This window comes from Leptonotus elevatus, chromosome 5 (genome assembly GCF_054856555.1).
Source record: "Leptonotus elevatus isolate MCC_2025b chromosome 5, RoL_Lele_1.0, whole genome shotgun sequence".
Lineage (NCBI taxonomy): Eukaryota > Metazoa > Chordata > Actinopteri > Syngnathiformes > Syngnathidae > Leptonotus > Leptonotus elevatus.
In genome coordinates, this window is record NC_141243.1 from 15,855,918 (window position 1) to 15,877,685 (window position 21,768).

At 40.3% G+C, this 21,768-nt stretch overlaps 1 protein-coding gene across 3 annotated transcripts in view; it reads left to right on the forward strand.

Moving 5' to 3' along the window:
* The window catches only part of LOC147173912 (tetratricopeptide repeat protein 28-like), a 195,713-nt gene that overhangs the window by 153,211 nt on the left and 20,734 nt on the right, over positions 1-21,768 (forward strand). For all 3 annotated transcript variants that reach the window (XM_086076481.1, XM_086076482.1, XM_086076483.1), the window contains 4 exons: positions 8,888-9,684; positions 9,782-10,326; positions 13,061-13,584; positions 18,062-18,171. In XM_086076481.1, coding sequence (XP_085932607.1) covers positions 8,888-9,684; positions 9,782-10,326; positions 13,061-13,584; positions 18,062-18,171 — 1,976 coding nt within the window. The remainder of the gene's footprint in view (positions 1-8,887; positions 9,685-9,781; positions 10,327-13,060; positions 13,585-18,061; positions 18,172-21,768) is intronic.

The window sequence follows — 21,768 nt, forward strand, 5'->3', positions numbered from 1 at the left end:
ATTGAAAATGTCAAAATGCTCTAAAATGGCTGGCAGTGAATTAGTTAAGCAATCTTCAAGCTTTTCATAGAGAATATATACAGTTGTAATTGAATGCATTTCCATTATCTGTCTTTGAAGTTACTTTATATAACCATGCAAAAAATATTGAATACTTATCTGGATAATTAACATTTCTAAGCAAGTGTTTGATGTACTGAATATTGTTTTAGCTCGATGTGTAAAATTTAATGGTGAATCCCATGCCATGACTTTTTTAAAGCAATGTTTGAACAGAATTAGACCGACCGTTGCAAAACCTGAAGCAATATTTGTTTCACTGAAACACTTAAGTTGCATCAGTGCAGCTAGAAAAAGTCCATAAACAACAACAGTCGGCTAGAGTTACTCTTAATAGAGATCTTTCTTTGTAGAAAGTGCAAACAAAACCATTGATGTGCTTGGGGACTTTATGTGATACATTTGAACAAACTGTGAGATAATTGGAGCTTGTGTAACAACGCCTGTGACTTGAAGTCAGAAATTTTACTGACATTCTTCATTTTGTGAATTAATACGGACTAGAAATAATGCATTTTATCTAGTGACGGCCATTCACTGACAAGACAGTTCATAAGGAACATTTGCATCATTTAATTTATAAAATTCAAGATCTGTATATAAAGTTTTGCCTTCCAAATTTTTACAATACTCATTATGTAATTACACTGTCAGATATTTGTTGTAGTTTGCAGTGGTGAATAACAGCACTGCATCATACTCAGCCATGCTTCCAATCTTTTATTAACATAATAGTTATTTTATATTGGAGGCTTTGAGGTTGATTCAGTGTAGTTTTGTTTGTACTATTGCATAATTAAATTGCAATCAATACTAATGATAAATATGTTTCAAATGGGCAACAATTTCCTACCCTAAATTATACTCGGTGTCATTTCATTCATATGAATGATTGCAGATTTTTAGCGTGCAGAATATATGTGCCATACAATTTTTTATCGATGTAATTTGGATTGCAACATTGCCTGTCTTTTAAAGGGTGTACACATTTTAAAACTATTTTACCAACTTTCCCACTAAGCGACTATATTCTGATTATGTGTTTATTCACTTGCATGAGGAAAAAAATAAAGGTTGTGGTCATATATTTTTAGCTATGGTTGTCAAGGGCAATATTCAAACAGCATTGTATTAATTCAGTGATATTATTTAGGTGTAACAAATGTTGTAACCAGCAAATTATAGAATATAATCCATCAGAGGCAGTTGAGTTTGCTCTGAGAAGTGAAGATCCCCCACTTCGCCTTCAAATGCTTATCAATTACCATAATTTTTTATTTTAGTACACTATGTAAACCCTTTGTGCAAACAAGATTTTTTTTCATGTAAATGTCACTGAAGAAAAATTATGTTTGATGTCAATACAGCTAATGCTGGCAGAAGTAATTTACATAGTGTGCTTCTGTTCATATTATTTAATTAATTCACCCTTTTTTTTTTTGTAAGTGTCAGAAAATAATCATCTTAGCTCATAAAGGTATGTACACACTGATTTATTGCTGGCAATATCTAGATAATTTAGTCATCAAATTTTGACGCTGTTAAACCTTCACTTTCACCAAATTCCAAAGTAGAATTTCCCCTTGACGCCAATACTTGCAATAATCTGCTCCATGGTTAGTTTCTCATCATGATAAACTTGTATTAACTATACAGGCAATGTTAAATTCAAGCAAGTTAACCAGTGTAATAATAACCAGAATCAATTTGTAAAAAAACAATAAAACTCAATAAAATAAAATAAAAATTTTAGTGACAAATGAGGATTCATGCATATTGCAGAATAAATTGACCATGAATGGAACATTAAGACACAAAAAGAAAACACACACAAACTGACAAGCATGTAGAAAGTTTTAAACATTACTTGCCATAGCTGCAAGTTTGCACTCAAAAGTGTCCACCTCTGTTAGCTGATAAGTGTGGTCCTCCGCCGTCGAAACAAAACAAAAACAGCGACCCATTTTCCTCCTTTCGTGGTGGAGAAAGTATCGGCCACTCTTAGTTTACGTCGGGTGCCGCTAGCTTAGCATTAGCTTCTGGGTTCAGAGCAAAAGTTCAACATCACCAACTGATGAAAGTTCACAAATGCTGCCACCAGTGTAATGCTCCATTTTTGTGAGGTAGTGAGTGTTATAGTTCCAAGCAAAGGTCATGGAGAAAGAATAGCACACGTACAAGAAATAGCTTGATATAAACTTTATTCAGTAGCCTTGTTCCTGAGTGGCTACAACATATTTCTCTCAATCCGTCTCATCATTCACCTCATCCCCACAAGTATCCTTTCCGCCAACATAGGTCCACACAAATACATACCTCAATGTAAAAATAAATCGTCTTACAGTAGTAATTGGTGGTGGGTTTGCGTAGTGTGGTCTCTCTGAGGCACCGTAGTGTGCGTTACCTGCCATTAATTCACCACAGTTAGCTAATCTCAGGATATTCATTCTAGAAGATAATTATGTGCATAACCTAATAATAATTCTATATTTCAGGATAAAAATGGATTTAAAAAAAAATGTCCCTTTAGATATCGACTACTCCATGAGATGAATGCTGCGCCCATTTTGCTGTATTTAGTGCAGCAATTACAACCTAGACTGTCTGAATTATGATCGCTATCAAAGCAGCACTAACCTTGATTCTAATGGCCAGCGAAGAGGCTTAATAGTTCTTCCAGATGATTTAGCCTTAACCTATGAGTAAAATGTGTGCGAGTGGAGAATCGAGGTTAATCAACCTAACATAAATTGAAGCTGTGATTTGACCCGCCTAAATGGTGCACATCCCCTTCGCTGCGAAATACTGCGGATCTTTAAAGGCAGATGATCATAAATTGAAGGACTATCGAGAGCACATTTTATGATGCGACCTACATGTGAGTTTTATTATATGTCAGGTGGCAGATATATTCCAGTGTGTTATCGGAGTCCCGTGACGACATCCCCAAGCATCTTCTTTACGATTGGTTGCAGTATTTGAGTACTTCTAATGTTTTAACGAGTGCAGTGTTAAAGATCTCCATCTGGTGACATACTGTAGTGAGTGCGTGGTTGGTAGCAATGAAGCTTGTTGCTCCACGGAGACAGCCTCCGACGAGTCAGAGCGTCGTGCTCATATTGTACATCTGACACCCAGGAGGCCTCGCATCCATGCAGCCAATCTGTTGATACCACCTACCACGTTTCTCTCTCATTCCTCTTTTCACTTTTTGATGCCTCTGCCTTTCATTGTCTTGGTCTCCTGCCTCACCCCTGCTGATTGTAATCTGAAACTGTCAAGCCACTAGTAATTGAAACTGACTTGATGAATCGCTTAATTACCTTTAATAGCTGATTCAAGTGGAGCTGAATAATGAAGATAACAGAGAATGAAGTGGAGGTTGTGAAGCTTCTGTCTCTAATTGTTCTGTTGTTGTTTTGAGGCAGCGTATTGTTGTTGTTGTTTCATCATGAATGCCCACAAGCTCGCTTGGAAAACCTTTTTTCTTTTACTGGGTGCACAAAGAATACTGGAATGATCAAGACAATTAGCAAGCAGCAATCAAAACAAAACAAAACAAAAGTTTTAGAAGTAAGAAGACATTTGGAGAAACAGCAAAGTGGACACTTTTATATGCCCTCTCAGCTTGTTTTTGAAGCTGGCTGCTGCGGTATGGGTTGGGCAGTGGCTGACTTGGCTCTGAGGCACACTTGTGTAGAGATTGCCATCCTTTAATATCTAACCACGATGCCCAGCGGTACCAGCAGACCTGGCTCAGCACACTCTGACCTATAAAGGATATGAACATTTTGCATTCCAGTCCCATATATTATTCAATAATTGGCCGGTTTACCCACAAGTCAGCAGTATCTCATATCTGTGAGGGGACTGAAGTAACGGGTTGCCATGTAGTTTGTGATATTGAATAAAATCTAAATTGCACAGCCATCCTCTTACATTTACCTTCAAGAAAGAAAAAACTTTTCATTTGAGCATGTATCTTTCATATTGCTGGCATTGGGACGAAACCTTGTACCTGCAAAATAGTCACTTTTAAGGAGGCCTCAAAAACGGCACGTTTGTTCAACCATTATTAACATTGCATCATCAAAGAGAGCAAGCGATTTCCAACACTTTTGATGGATTGTAAAAAAACTAACAAAAATAAAACACCCATAACCATACTTGTGGACTGACCACTTGTATAGATTTTTGAAAAAATATTACATTTACCAAATTGTGACATATAAGGTCTTGGCCCGACACCAGCAATATTGTCATTGTCAGTAATACATACTTTAATTGCAAATACATACAATGTGCTACTCGCAATACTGTTTGCTTGAACGACCCAAAATGCCTCCTAATACCACAGAACATGTGTCAGTTACAAAGGCTATGGTAAAGAAAAACACCAAATCAACCTGTTTCCATTCAATCCAGATTACCGAGGGTTTACTTCAAACAAAAAGCAAAAACACAAAGAAAACAACAGGAAGAGCTCACACAAAAAATAGGACACAGATGGTTTCTGTGTATTCCCTGAATAATTTTTGTGTAGTAAAAGAAACAAGACATGGAGTAACTTAAATACTGAATTACTTTCAGTCTTTTTACGGCATGTATCTTTTAGTGAGATTACGCATTTCCCCTCCTTTGGAAAACTCTGCTGTGATGTCTGCTCACCCAATTATACAGCAGAATATTCCTATCTGCCATTTTTGATTTTATTTGTTGCCCGTCAACTGACCGTGAGGTTATGCTAATAAATTATTGAAATGCATGAGGAATATTTTTATGCTCTCCATCTCATAATTGACTTTAAATATCAATCTACAGTAAAATCTGCATTACGAAATTATCATCAAATGGTTTTAAGAGTATAAATGCAAATGTGTGTAACTATTTTCAGATCAGAAACCTAGACTTGCCTGGAGCACTGAGGTATAGAGATTACCGTACTCATTTTGGGGCCTAAGCCTTTGGATGTAGATATATTATTAGTTTGAATAGGAAAGAGAGAAAGAAATAGAAGACTTTACAAAGGAATTTGTCCAGCCTATTGGCTCAGACTGGATAAATTGGAGGTAAGAAGGAGCTAACTAAATACACACAAAAATGCATTTATCTGGGATTGATAATATCTTTAGCTTTTTATTGGGATCTGTATAAATATTAGCAACCTTTCCTTTCCTTTGATGGAGACATGATGAGATATGCAATATGTTCTCCTACAAAAACCCACATATCTATTTACTACTCTATTAATCATATTCAGGGTCACAGGCTCAATCCTATTCCAGCTGACATTTTGTGATGCTTGCACACATTTCTGTTTTTGCCCTTCTTTTCCGTTTCATAGAGTTGAAAAAAACCTGGAAAAAATGTTCCCCTAGTCCTTGTTCTGATACATAATTGAAGATAGACATATCATTTATTATTCTCACTGACTGAGTTTTCATGCTCCAAAATGAATAACTTTCGAAATGACGACGCATGCACTTTTTCAACACATTTGGAATTATCTTTGATCTGTCGAAAGACAGTTCAGTCCAAGTGACATGTCATGCTTGTGGACAGTCTGGTGACCATTATTTAGGGATCTAAGGCGCAGAGACCAAACAGCTCAATGGGTGCTGTAGGTGGAGTTGGATGCAGCGAGTGTACCTGTCCTTTTGTAAAATCTCCCTCCTTCCTATTTCTGTCAATCAGACTGTAGGAGATGTTTCTTTCAAAGACTAAGGATTTGGTGGTTTAAGACCAGAACACGACTCCACCCCTTTCTCTCTTTTGAAGACTTCTGCAGGCTCTCTTGTCCACGTTTCAGACACACAGTAGTATATGTGCACTGTAAGATTTTGAATTCCAATTCATCCCTTCAGAAGTGAAGGCCTCCTGATAAGTATAAATTATTTTAAAATTGAACTCACTTAATAAAATACTTGGCATTTTCTCTCTTTGACTGACAACAAGCAATGCCCTACATCCGACCATTAAATGTAGATAAATGATGTTTCTGCTCACCAAATATTTTGTTTGCATCCACCCCATTTTGGAAGTGTGTGGCGAAACACAGCCGGAACACTATCTGTGTTGATCCCCACACAGCTTCTACTCCCCCCACCCCCAAAACTGTATATTGCTTACCAAGTGGCAGCACCATTGTTTAAAATCCTCTTAACGCATTGTCGGCTGCAGTGCTACGGACCTCTATAGCTGCTGAACGATAGACAGTGATTTAGTCAGAAAACACAGCAGCATCCCTCAAAGTCCTCACTGCAGCATTTCTTCATGTACAGCCAGCTGTGTAATAGAAAGTGACAACACATTGCCATGCCGGTCTCTGCATTAAGAAGAATGTATGGGACTCAGAACGGATTGGACGGCATATAGAATTGTTGATGTGCTTTATATTTGCCCCCTTTTTACTCAAATTGTACAGAAATTTGGAAGAACCAAACTATGTACATAATTTTATATTATAGGCCAGTATGCTTCATACACTCTGGTTTACCAATATTGATGAGGATTAATTTAATACCAAGACATTGTAAAGGCATCGTATTGATCTTGACAGCATACTGCGAGGGCAGTGCCTGGTAGAGGTATGGTTTTATTTACTGTAATCCCCTTACCATGTAGGGGGTCTGCACCCCCTGCTTCTGGCCTGACAGTCTCCACAAGCACACTCTCCATTGCTGCGGACAAGATTCGTTTTCAGCCAACGGGGAGCATTTTTGCTGGTAATGCATGGGGAGGCATTATATTCTCAGTTCGTTCTCTCAGTGTTGAGGACACGCTAACCTTGGGAGTGACTTTGACAGCTGTCAGTGCTCCCCAAAGCTGCCTGCATAGTGAATCTTAACATGATTCGCAAGCAAAAGAGGGGATGATTTAAGGTGTGAGGATTAAAAGAAATATTTTTACAAATAAAATATTTGCACTGCAAAGTGCCTGAAGTAACGTACGGATTTCGCTTTCATTGCATTAAAAAAAACAAAAAATAGATATATTATATAGTATATGTTATCGCACAACACAAAGATTAGATCAGGTTGAATCTTTTCAAATTGTCAACACATGCAGACAAAGAACATACTTCATACTTGGATTTGTAGGGCTCTTGGGTTAAACACATTTAAAATGTTTACATATTAATATTTACATATTTCCTTTCAAATTGAAAAATGTAAAATGGGAGTGTTTCTGTACTGTAGCCTGTGTTGAGGTCCATCATGTGGCAGGGTTTTGATTAAATAAAACTGGACGCACACAAGCTACTCCCAGTTGTACTGTCATAGTCACCACAAACAGCTAAGATAGAGTGTGGGGGGGGGGGGGGGGGTATGGCGCGTGCGAGGGAAAAGACAACCGACGGGGAGGCACTTGCTAATGCTAAATGCTATTTTAGTTGACAGTTTAACAATCACTGTTAAACTGTCAACCAAGATAGCATTTAGCATTAGCATTGTCAGTACTAAACAAAACAATGCACTCACCATTATCCAAGCTATTTTTCTCTGTCCCGACAGCTATTAGAAGATGCCTGCCATTTACCCCGCGCCCATCATGCTTTGTAGCACTGGAAATATACCGCTAGAAAGCTCAGCTTGCGTTGTCTGAAAAGCGAGTGGTGACTGCATTGGATAGTAGGACTACATTACCCATGTGATTCTAGTTCTGGTTAATACCTATTGCCTGCTACCGATTAGATGTGGATGCAAATGCAAACGAGAATTTGGAAGTAAATAGGAAGGAATTTAACAGATCAATTCCCATGGGTTTATCGTATGAATCCCTATGACAACTGTATGATTGAAGTACACAAGACCTGCAAACTACCAGGACAAAACAATGAGGTTGGCGAAATCCGCCGAGATGCAGGACCCAAGGCTCAAAAACGGCACTGGAATAAAGGACCTAAAATTGAACGTTGATTTCTCGTCACTGATCGCCAGGGTTTGCTCAAGGTCGCAACGTTCACATGCTCAACATTTCTTCGCAACAAGAAAAAAACATTAAAACATTGGGCGAACGTTTAGATAACGATGTTAACCCTGACAAGAAATCAACATTCCCTAACTTTGCAAATGTTCACCCCTCAGTAGGATACAGGCTTTGCTGTATGATAACATACAGACCACATGATCAGTGTGGTGGCCAAAAAACATTTCTTCTGCATCTGTCTTTCCTTTTCTAGAGAGTTTCTCTATCACATTATGCAGTATCAATGCTACTAGTGCTATGTATCTTCACGACAGTGAAAGACAAGTCTCAGGGAATAGGAGCCAAGATTCATTAGATATGCTGTGATGTGTTTTTACAATCCTTTGAGATTGCTGTTGTGCATAGGCTGGTGGATCTCCGGGGGGATGTGTGTGTGTGTTTGGTTATGAGTGTTTGCGGCAGATGGCTGTTATTTTTCATGAGATCATATTTTATCAGAGATAACACATCCGGCACCAGCTTCTCGATTATTTATTGTTTTTCCTTACTTATCTAAATCTAAAGTTGTTTGCTGAGCTTTCCGTCAACTTCAGCCGCTCTTTTATTGTTTTTCATCAGAGTTATCTCAAACTCCAACAGAAAAGCCATTGACTTAATTCAAATAAATAAATACATTCAAAAAGTTGTTTTCAAGACACAAAAACAGCTTTTGATTGCACTACATTTATAATGACTGTAATTGCACTGAAGTGTGTAGTGTAAGCAGAGAACAGATGGCACTGAGAGCATATTTTGCAACCAAATGGCTTGTTTTGTCCTTGCTGACAAGGCACTTGCATTTTCTCGACTGCAATTTTACCCCTTTGGAGTCTTTAAACTTAATATTCTGTCTTCACAGGCATTATTCACCAGATGAAAGGAGACTACGAGACTGCGCTTAAACTCCACAAAACACACCTGGCCATTGCTCAGGAGCTCAACGACTATGCCGCACAAGGGAGGTCTTATGGAAACATGGGCAATGCCTACAATGCCCTCGGAGTCTTTGACCAGGCTGTTCGCTACCACCGTCAGGAGCTGCAGATCTCCATGGAGGTTAATGACCGGGCCTCACAGGCATCCACTCATGGCAATTTGGCTGTGGCTTACCAATCCTTGGGAGCGCATGATCGGGCTTTGCAGCATTACCAGAACCATCTCAACATCGCTCGCGAGCTCCGAGACGTCCAGAGTGAGGCGCGAGCCCTGGGTAACCTTGGCAACTTTCACTGCTCTCGTGGAGAATTCCCTCAGGCAGTACCCTATTATGAGCAGTACCTGCGCTTGTCCCCTGACCTCCAAGATATGGAAAGTGAAGGCAAAGTTTGTCACAATTTGGGCTATGCCCATTACTGCTTGGGAAACTACCAGGATGCTGTCAAATACTACGAGCAGGACCTCGCTTTGGCCAAGGATCTTCATGACAAACTTAGTCAAGCTAAGGCATACTGTAATCTGGGTTTGGCCTTCAAGGCCCTTGGAGACTATGCTAAGGCAGAGGAGTGTCAGAAGTATCTGTTGTCTCTTGCCCAGTCCCTGAATAATTCACAGGCTCGCTTCAGAGCTCTTGGCAACCTGGGGGACATATTTGTCTGTAAAAAAGATGTGGCTGGAGCCATTCAATTTTATGAGCAGCAGTTGGCCTTAGCTCATCAGGTACTAAATAACACACATATTTGTACATTGTAAAAAAAAATCTGTAAATATTTTTTTGTATATATATATATTTCTTTATTTTTTTGTCTGGTTTCAGGTGAAGGAGCGCAGGATGGAGGCCTGCGCCTATGCTGCCCTCGGGGCCACTTACAGACTTGTGCATAAATATGACAAAGCTCTAGGTTACCACACTCAAGAGCTGGAGGTCTACCAAGAGCTTGGGGACATGTCAGGAGAGTGCAAAGCTCATGGTCACTTGGCAGCAGTCTACATGGCCTTGGGGAAGTACGCCATGGCCTTCAAGAGCTATGAAGAGCAATTGGAACTAGGGCAGAGGTTGAAGGATCCTGTTGTGGAGGCGCAGGTGTATGGAAACATGGGCATAACGAAAATGAATGTTGGGGTGATGGAGGAAGCTATTGGGTACCTGGAGCAACAGCTTGCTACTTTGCAGCAGCTAAGTGGTAATGAGGCCATAATGGACAGGGGCAGGGCCTACGGAAACCTTGGAGACTGTTATGAGGCTCTTGGTGACTTTGAGGAAGCCATCAAGTACTATGACCAGTACTTGTCAGTAGCTCAGAGTCTCAACCGTATGCAGGATCAGGAGAAGGCATACAGAGGCTTGGGGAATGGGCACAGGTGAGTCTGCTTCATTTGAAAAAGGTTTGGATATTTTTTTAAACGTCTATTTTCTTCTTTTTTTTCATAAATGAATCCAACATCATCAACATATTCTGACAACTTCATGTGTACAGAACCCAGAAGACGACATGTCAGTGTTTTATTTTTATCTCACACGTGTTATAACTTAAAAAAATGTTCATGTCTCTCTGGTTATGAAAATATAGCCTGGAAACCAGACTCATCACTGTATCAGCGAATGAGTCTGGTCTTAATCAAGCACATTTCTGAGGTGGGGGACAGTGGAAACAACCAATCAATGAAGAATGGTCGTGACGATAGGAAAGTGGCTTGTGGCAGCATCCTATAAATTTTGACCTAGTTTAGTTGCCGTAGTTAGTGGACAAATACTGTACGGCTGACATTCTGCGAATGCGTTATCACATTCCTACAAATGAATGGGCATGTAGCGGTCGTTTTAGTAAAACCATATGCCATACGGCGTACACGATGGCATTTTCCCATGGCAGACAATAACGTGAAAATGCAGCGGAGAAATCAATATATTCAAGTTAGGCGGGCTTAGCCAGTGGCAACGTAAGATGGCCGCTGGTGGCAACAGCAAGTAAACAGCATTTTTGGTCTATTCATATGTCTGTATGTTGTCTTGGCACACGTTGTCTTTTGAAATAAATGCTTCCAGTGCCGTCAGCTGCTGGGGTTTTATGACTCCATGTGTTTCTGGTCATTTAAAACTGAACTTTAATGCTGAATGAAAACTATCCTTTCTCCCGCGCGCTATTTTGAATGCTAGGATGGACTTCCGCCACCAAAGAGTGACATTACTCACGAAGAATATGTCACAACAAATAAACAAATTTGATTGCGTGGTAGGTTTTAAACAGGGCCGAACAGCGGTCAATGGGAGCCTGCCCAGACCACTGATCTGAATACATGACTGGATAGCCGATAGGCCAAGACTTTTGAAGCTGCACCGCCGCCATTTTGCTCCTCCCAAGAAACGTTTCTCGGCATACGATCCTATCCATTTACAGTATCGATATTTGAGACAGTACTTAGTAGAGACAGCATGATTTATGATGCTTTAATTTGTTAAACATAAACAAGAGGACTTCAGACATTTTACAACTTGGCTTAAATACATGTATAAATTATATGCTTAATGATGTTTATAGGAGGAAACCTGTATATTTTCTTCAAAGCAGCACATACCGTCCACTTGTTATTTATTTTTTATTTTTAACTAGTGACCACGGGGCTACAAACCCACCACCCTGCCCCCAGCCCTATACTAACTGCCTACAAGCTGTATATGTCTAATCTGTACGTATGCCGTATAGTTTATACAGTATTCTGCTCGCGAGATGGGAGGAGCAAGATGTTCGCCCTGTCGCTTCAACGGCTTGCACGGCATGTATTGGCTATCGGCTATCCAGTCATATAATCAGATCAGTGGTCCAGACCCACTTTAGTGAAAGAAGGAAAGTGGGTGTGGCCTGCCAGGCTAATGAAAATATGCAACGACAATGGAAAAAACAATACAATACAAAATGATATTCTGGAACAAAACAAAGCAATAAATAGACAAACATACCTTTGAGGTTACATTTTTGTGCTTGTTTCTGCTGCTGATAATTGTATTTACTAAATATATCTAAGAATTGTTATCCTTGTTTGCATATTATTTCATTTAAATATAGTAAAACTATTGTGCTAAACAAGTGCTACCTGTCTCAGCAACTTCATCGGTACCAATCTTACCTGCAAGTTAAGAAGTTTTGACGCACAAAAGCTCACTGATTTCAAGGAGTCATCTGACAACCGGTGTGTTTTTTTTACCTATATGTGTCAAATAATCACAATCAAGGAGTCTACAGTGAAAATATATTTGTAAAAATGCTTGCTCATCAGGCAAATTATTTTCTTCATGTGCGTCATCAGCGCCATTGCAATCACGTGGTGGTATTAGACATGCACGAGTTCAGAGGGAATTAAAAGTCATCACTCACAAAGCCCTCTCATCTTCCAGTAGTTCTCAGTCAAGTACTTATGTTATCACACAACATTAATTACTCTGAAGAGTTTCACATACCTACCTATACCCTTTGAACTGGCACATCCCTGACCGAGACTGTGAGAGCTACAGAAAATGTGTGAAGGATAGGAAAGCCAATTAAAGGTTTAAAATGGGATAAACACGCCTCTGTCTGCACACACTGTATACAATGTAGAGGTGATACAGGCTTCTTTCAAACAATGAGCCATCTCAGCTTAAAAAACTTAAAAAGTGTCCTAAAATTAATGTAAACACGTAATTTGGTACCCTCGAGTGTCTTCATATATAGTATGTTATTATTGTGGTTGCATCATTCAGAGGTGGGCACTCCCGTTTCTTCGTTGGCCGGTCGTTTACAGATGTCCACCTTTTTGACAAAGTGCCCACATTTTCAGCAAGTGATTTATGACACGAAGCCTCCTAAATATACATGGAATGGGACGGATCGTCTGTGCCAACCCGGTTCAACTGACAAAAACCTGCTTCAGTCGGTGTCCTTGTATTTTTTCAAGGCTTCGCGTCATAAAGCACTCGCCAAAAGAGTAGGCATCCGTCAACAACGGAGAGATGGAAGTGCCCACCACCTCTGCCATCATTATAGATCACATTTGCATCTATCTTTTATTAGTCTGTATGTGAGCACCTCTTTCTGACACTTTCTGTTTCTCTCATTAGGGCAATGGGAAACCTCCAACAGTCGCTGGTGTGCTTTGAGAAGCGTCTAGTGGTGGCTCATGAGCTGGGAGATTGTGGAGTCAAGGCACAGGCCTACGGTGAACTGGGCGCGCTCCACAGCCAATTAGGCAATTACGAGCAGGCCATCTCCTGTCTGGAACGTCAGTTGGTCATTGCTCGTGACACCCAAGATCGACTGCTGGAAGGCGACGCCAGCTACGGTCTCGGCGCTGTGTACCAAGCGATGGGAGAATATGAGACAGCGCTGCGATGCCACCAGAGTGACCTAGAGATCGCCGAGGAAACTGGAAGCCCCACACGCCAGGCTCGTGCCTACGGGAACCTGGGCCTGACCTATGAGTCTCTGGGAAACTACGAGAGGGCAGTTGTGTTCCAAGAGCAGCATCTAAGTGTGGCAGCGCAGACTAATGACTTGGCTGCCAAGACACTAGCCTATGGCAGCCTGGGGAGAACACACCACGCACTGCAGAACTATTCACAAGCTGTCATGTACCTGCAGGAAGGTGAGTGAGACAGCGAGAACTGCAATGAGTATTGCCTTTGTTGCTTGAGCTGATAGGCTTAGAGTTTGTGAATTCATGAATATGTAATTCACAGCCTATTTGCTGCTAAGCCTTTGCTACATTTTTATTAGGATATGCACATTGGTGTGGCTGTATATGTGTGTTTGTGCTTATGACTGCACGGGGGGTTCAGGGTGCGTTTGTGCCCTTGTCTCTTGTCGTATAGATATTCCAGTATTTGTGTCTGTGCAAACCTATGTGGATCCAAGCCAAAGCCCTTTTCCTGTTTACTGCTGACTGTTCTACCTACCTCTGTATCTACTTTCCGCAGAGAGTTATTTGCAGCGAGTTGCCAGAAGATCTTTTCACACAGTGGCACATTGCACGTGTCAGATTATAATGAAAAGAAAACCCCCGGCTTGGCCTCTCAAAAATTGATTATCTCAGTCAGTGCAGATGTGATAGGTTGTAGTCCCCCATTTATGTGTGCTAAATATCCACTTCACTAGCTTTGCACATGACCATTAACAGCCCCCTTGCTCAGGCACACCCACTGTTTTATGACCCAAACCCTGTTTGAATCCGAGAAAATTGCAGCTCCTATGTGGGGTGAGTCATAGCTCACCCTGCGGGGAGTGAATGCAAGGAAACCAGAATCCATCTTCTCTAGCTGCCAGCAATTGGCATTATTTGTATTATCTGGGTCTTAGAAACCCCATAGCCCCTCTGCAGACCCTGCTTTTTGAAACTTAATGAAAACAAAGGCGACAGCCTGTTATGTCTCTACTTGTCCCAGTGCTGTCCTCGTATTGTTGCTCGGTCTGGCTGTGGAAACAAACTCTGCCCTCACTACGCCTAATAGCCAATTATTTCTGGCCAATCTACCCAGACCACAAAATCGGAAGGAACGATTTAAACTCGAGCAAGAATTGTTGGTTTCATGTAACTTCCCAAGTCAGTTTGTGTACATCAGTGTCTGATACTCGGTCTTGTCAATATTAACTAAGTCCTGGTTGGAAAACACTTTGTCTCATCTTCTCATATGCTATACTTTACAGAAAAAAAATTGACATAACTCTAAAGCTAAACATGAATAGCCTGATGAAGCCCTAGGCGAAACACGTTATGTAAGTCAATAAAGTGTGGCTCACTTTTCAACTGTGTGCGGTGGACCTTTTTCTTTTTTCATAACTCTGAAGCTATTATTAATCAATCGGATGAATTCATCAATCGGATTTTTGGGCTCAGTTCCCCCTCTTCAATGAGAGATGTCACAATGCATCCGAAAGGGAAGAATATTCAATTTAGTTGTCTTTGCTTTTTACACGCCCATCTAGGAAAACTGTTTCTGTACATAGTGGCGCACTGATGTGTAACAGCGTCAGCGATGGAATCTGGTGTGAGTCAAACAGTGGCAATTGCTATCAACACTACAGAGCGGCAGGAAGGGGTGTTGAGCGTGATACTTCACAACCCTTTCTTGGTATAATGTAATTCTCTTTTACTATGCACCATCCAGGTTCTTTTTTTTTGCTCTGATACTGAGAGTGAAATAATGGCGGGAGTATCAAACGTGTTTGGGATCAACTAGACCTGAGATTGAGAGCCAGACCTTGTTATTCAACATTAGTGACCTCTAAAGCTAGTATCTCATTGAGCGGTAAAAGTTTGGGAACATAGCAAATTTGGGGTTTTGAAGTTTTGCATTTGTATTGTAGTCAATGTAGTTCGGGCGGGCGGGTAGTTCGTAGCGTAGCATCTAGCTTGTTGCGTTCGGATCACGGCAGATAAAAGCCTTCGATCGCCGCAAATAGTTGTAAATTGAGTGGGGGTTGCTGTCTGTGCCTGTAGCGGACATTGAGATTGACATTTGATGATTTGTGCATCATTCTCAGCAATTTGTCTTGTATTTGTCTTTATTCATTTTATTAACAGCTTCGATTTAAGTTAGGATGATAGTTGTCAAGGTGCTTCGGCTGTCTGTCTTTTAAGTTTTCGACTTTATGCAGTTAGTCAGAATCGGGGAGTGTGGACAATGTGTTTCTATTAAATGAGTAAATGTCAGTTTAACAAGAATTGACTTGAAAGTTTTCCAGCTGGTTGAAAGAGGTAGCAGGCAATAGGCACTCGGCTCATCGCAAAGTATGCAAAAAATATCAAATAAAGTTGGGGACTCGAGTCTCATGCGAAAGCCAGAAAGCACATCTCAGTTGGTCTAAAATGTTTCTCATAATGGTCTAAAAAGGTTTAAAAATAAAAATTAAAAATTAAAAAGGTGATTCTTGCAAGAGCCATGACTACAGTAAAGATTTTTGATTGTACCTCCATGCATTTGTAGTGCACACATGAGATTCCGTGGCCTTTTCCTCATGCATTTGTATGCAATATTTGCACATAAAAGCTGTGTCTAAAGGCGGAGGTGTGTGGTCTGTGGGGGGTTGCCGAGATTCTCTCATCCATCTGTCAAGCCACTTTTCACATGTTCTGTGGTTGCTCAACGGGGGTAGCCAGGCACAGCCATATCTTGGTGTCAGCCACTGCAACGTGACTGTGCCTGCGGGGCGCACCGAAGGCTTGCTTGGTGACAGTGACAGACACTGAGTGATACAGAGAAGGAGAACAGAGGGAACAAGAGCTTTTGGAAAGTAGAGAGTGACTGAGAGTAAGAGAAAAGAAAGATGTCAGGCGGGCAGAGAGGCGAATCAGAGATGGGCATGAGTCATAATTCACATGTATTATTTCCCTGTCAAATGGAGAATAAAGAAAACATAGTTGGTTGACATTCTGGCTTGATCATAAAATAACTATAACAGAGCAGCTCAGAGAAGGAGAGGCTTTATGTGCCTGTGTGTGTGTGTGTGTGTGTGTACGTGTGTGTGCCTAGACAGATGAAAGGCTCAGCGCTACAGTTGGGATGAATGAGGGGTGAGGCTGTCAGAGAATGAAGAGGATAATTTAGATCTGTTTCCTTTCTCTTGTTCCAGCGCCTAATGAGCCCTAAACAGTGCCGAGGCCCTGTGAGCACTGCCGCCACAGTCGAGATGAAACAGGTAGAAGGGAGGCACAGAGATGAGAAAATGAGTAGCAGCGGAAGAGAAAGAGAAGAGCACAGCCCATGCAAAAGGGAAAGCGGGAGGTTGTGTGGAAAGATCAGGGGAGTGGGGGGTAGAGGATTTTTGGTGGACTGAATCAGGCTTCAAAGAAAGCCGGCGAGCGTGGCCGTAGAGGAGCCATGAAGTCTACGGTTACGTGGTGTGTTGGTGAGGTTTGTGGAATAGTTTCAGGTCATGCTCTCTGTTCTTGGCTTATCTTCTCCGGCCACAGACCGTTTTCCAGTATTGCCGGGAAAACACAGTACAAGGAGCGCGGCTTGGCCCATTTTCTATGAGCGCTGACCAAAAGCATGTCTAGACTCAGCCATCACATAAGCAAGACGAGGTAATACACTTATAAGTGCATTTAAGTGACTTCGCATAAGGAATTGCTTATTGCATTCTGCTGACTGTTTGCAGTGCAATTAACACCTTATGGGTGATGTATGGCCTAGCAGTCGGCCTTTTTATTTCTCTCAACCCTCCTTCCACCTCTCGTCATTGTTCACGGTTGGATAGCATTTTCTTCCCAGTAATTGGGCAGAACCAAGTACCCCGGCAGGCAGGCTAAGGACGCATGCAAAGATGTGACATACGCGTCACTGCTTAAGGGACTGGAAGGGAAAAGCAAACTGCAGGCTTGCAGGTGATCTGCCACAGCTAATTATTACGTGTAGTCACCTTCCACACTGCGCACATACTCACACGTACATGTACATTGATAACTCAGCTTCGCTTCTCGCAGTCTCACGAAACATCAGTTAGTAGTTCCACTTTACCACACGGGTGTCCTTTTGAAAGAGTAAAAAATGGTCATTGATGAGTTTGTTTGTTGTTAAGACCTAATAAGCCGCTATAGTCTAAGTCAGTTTTCCTTTAGTTCCATTGCTTTACTCTTTTGATTGCTATGAATAATATATAATCAATTTATAATGCCTCTTCAATATTATCATGGATAGTGATAAAATCTTTGCATTGGTTTTGTTACTAACCTTTTCTGAGGTGCACCAATTGTAAAGTGGTATACTTTGCTCAAGGACCATTATTAGATATTGATGGCTTGTAAACATTTGTAGTTGTGTTCATGAAATGATGTGCTTTGTTGTGCAAGCATTTGGTGTGTGTTTGTGTTTGCTGAGTCAGTTGATCCTCGGCATTGATTGGCGGGAAGCCTTTCTCTGTGAATGTGTGCCTTTCAAAGTGCTTGTCCCAGTGTGAGTTGCATCTTAGAACCAAGGCCAAATATTTAAACCTGTTCACGGGCAGAACATCAGTGCCACGCCATGCTTACATCTGTTCCTTCGAACAAGTCTGCCTGTTCTGAATAATTTTTACTCTGCCTCCTCTGACGCTCGTCCTCTCACGGTTCCTCTCCTCTCTGGCAGGCTTGCGGCTTGCAGAGCAGTTGGCTCGGCGTGAGGAGGAGGCAAAGATCCGCCATCGTCTGGGGCTGTCTCTGTGGGCCAGTGGGAATCTGGAGGAGGCCCAACATCAGGTGAATTACAGATTGGTCTTTCCTTGACTTACCCTGAATCTGAACTGTCATCTTCATATCCACCACATGTGCCCTAGACTGTGCTAAACATGCGGTAGCATATATATACTTATAATATTAGGGGTGTCACGTTAATAACGAGTTAACAAAAAGCCTGTTTAACGCAACTAAACTGATAAATAAACAAACCTTATTTGGATAGCCCTGTACTTGGAGAATTCTGGCCATGAAAGAAACACCCACGTATGAATTACCTTCTCAAAATGCACTGCACTGCACTGCAACCAATATACACGATGTTTAAAGAGGAGAACAATGAAGGAACCATTTGGACTGTGACGAACCACCACCTTTTCCCTGCTTCAAGAACAAAACACACTTGGTAGGCTTCTGGTTAGCAATTAGCATTGAGCTAGTTTGCTCCTTTTTTTAAAAACTGGTCTGCATGGGCACTTCCAGACCCCTTAACTCATTCACTCCCAGCTATTTTTGCTGAAGCAATGCCCTTCACTCCAAGCTGATTTACTGAATTTTGACTAATTTTGTAAGGCCCACAGAATATTGTGTTATATTGCTATAAAAACATGGAACCTACCAAAAGAAAGATTATAGTCTCTTCTTTCATCAGGACAAAAAAAGTGTATTTCTATCTGTTTCCGTTTTGCAGCAATTAGCATTAGAATATAGTTAAGTTCATCATTATTCACAAATCTATTTAGAAATGTGAGTAAATTTGCTCTTTTTTTAACATGGCCCTGGTTGATCTCCGTTACTCTGCTTCCACCTGCTGGCCGTTTGTGTAATAACTACCATTTCTTCAACCGCTCTTTGCGGTTGAGAGGCTGCATCAAAGCCTTTTGTATGCTCTAACATTAAAAAACATATAAACTTAAAACATTTAAAAATGAATGTATTTATACGTTTTTTGGGAGCAAATGAGTTAAAGAGCAAAGAGCTGAATGTATGCCCGTCTTGTCTCTTGAAGTAACTCACAGTCACTTGTTCTTTGGACTTGAGGCATATTTTATTCAGGGGCTCCAGAAGATAGCTCGTGTAACATCATCGGTTAAATGTATTTGTGGAGAATGGGGAGTACTGGTAGTTGTAATTTTCTATTAACAAAATGGGCAAGGGATCACAAGCTGCTTTTATGTTCTACTTAAGCTACCCTTTATCTATTCCTGTCACCAATCCCCAACATGAAACGCTAATGCCATCTAATGGCAGAAAAATTACCTCAACACAACTCTTTGGCTCAATGTTTTACATTTATTTTAGCTGTGAAGTAATATATCTTTAACTGCAAATAATTGTGAGTTATTATAAAATTACTGTAACAAAAGATACAACATCTTTGTATGAGGTAACATATTTCATTATGTTAATGAACAAGAGTATGAAAAACCTTAATTTTTGTACATTAAAAACATAAAATGCGATTAATTTACGACTAATAGCGATTTAACGATGGAAATCCTGATTAATTCAGATTAAAATTTTTAATTGACTGTCTTTTTTTGTCTTTTTAAAAAGAAGACAAAGAAGAAGCATCTGTAGTCATGGCAAATAACATTCAGATTGCATAACAACAATTTAAAAGGTGCGTTATTCCATCATGATTACCTTTTGGCTTTGTCTTCTTCTTCAGAAGAATTTGTTTCTGTGTGTGTAAGGTTACAGAATTAATGGTTACAGAATCCAAATGGGAGGAAATACTTGAAGACAAACATTGTCAACTGGCAATATGCTGTGGAGTGTGTTGAATTTGTAAACGTTGTCATCTCAGCAGACAGATGTCTGAAAACTACGTTTCTGTCTGCGTGTATTGTTGCAGTCCCAGATCTCCACACCACACATACACACATCATACACACACTCCCCTGTTCAATCTATTGCCCACCTGCCAGGCATGTAATATCCCCTTAGCATCTCTTACTGCGGTCTGTCCACACGCCACAGTTTTATATATTTCTTTCCATGTGTGACTATGGGGATGTTATTGAGCTGCTTTCATCTTTTAAGTCCAAACATTTTTTTCTTAATACTCCAAATATGTATATCTACGTGTCCCAAATAGATGCGTTTTCCATCCTGTACTGTGACTGCTTTCAATTTTCTCAAAGACCAAAGCGAGGCAGTGACGAGAGGATGAGTGCTCTTGAGTCATATTGAGGATTTTTTTATTCAATTAAAGCAAATATTATCCTAGCAACAGATTTCCTTACACGTTTACTTCGCAGTAGAAAAGCCACCTTGAGTTTTTATTGCAGAATAATCGATTCAGTGTGTTACTATTCTGACAAATAAGTTCAACATGATTCATCAAACTCTCGTCTTTTTCAAACAAGTCAGAACAACAGTAAGATCTATTTTTGAGGATCCACCGTGTACGTTTCCTTTTTTTAAAAATGTTATTTTAATAAATAAATAAGAATGGTAGAAGCTTAGTCTGTAAGACTCTTAACCTAAAAAAAAAGAGTTTTGTTTACTTTCCAAGCACTATCGCTGTGCCTAAAGCAAGGCACCGAACCCACATCTGCTTCTAGGTGTGTCGGATTTCTCCTCAAAGAATCCAGTATTACAAAACAAATATATGCTCCTTTACAAAAGTACTACAACTTGTTTTGTTATGCAGGAGTAGTAACAGTGATACCAATTCCATTATTTCTGCAGTATACTAAAAATGTTTGGGTATGACATCAAAAGATAAATATGGGACATGAGCGCAACATCGTAGCATTCATTTCCAGGTATTTACATCTGCATCTGATGACACAATTTAGAAGATATCAGCTTTCCTTTGAACACACTCATTTGTTTACTTAAGCAAACATATCAGAACATGTGGCTGGCAGCTGTGTTTGTTTATTTAATTTCTACATTCAGTTACATATTTGAGTTTTGCCTGTGACAGTATTTATTTTACCAACATGAAAGCTAGAGAGCAGTCTACGGAATATAAGCAATTGTGAAGCTGAGAGATAATCAGAAATCAATCAGCGCCATTGCACAAACATTTGCTGTAGCCACGACAACTGTGCAATGGAATTGGAATGTCCTGGAGAAGAAAGAAACAACCGAACTACTAAATAAGTAACAGACCTTGAACGGGTAGATGGGCGCACTTATGCATTATATTTAAATAGTAAGCTTAAATTAATAATAGTTGGTGTTGAGCAGAAAAATAAATCTGATATTTGACTGAAATCAGGAATCTCTCGATGATCACACTTACCATTTTTTCCAGATTAGATTATTTTATTACTAGGTGTCATATTTTTATGGTCAGGTTTGAAATAGCTCTCTATATTAGCCTCAAAAAGGTGTTGATCAAAGTCATTGTATGCAAACAATTTTCTCCTACAAATACTAGCAATAATAATGCTGCCACGAATAAGTTGTCATGTAATATAGATTCACTGGTTGTTCTGGGATGTGTTAGCCTCAGTAAATCCCATGACCCTCACTTATAATTGATATTCATAAAGCATACAGTATGAGCAGAATGAAAGCACTTGACCTCACATTCTTCATCCTCTCTATATGTAAAACCATTGCTATGGACTTGTTGTTCACTGTGACACTCAGATTGACCTA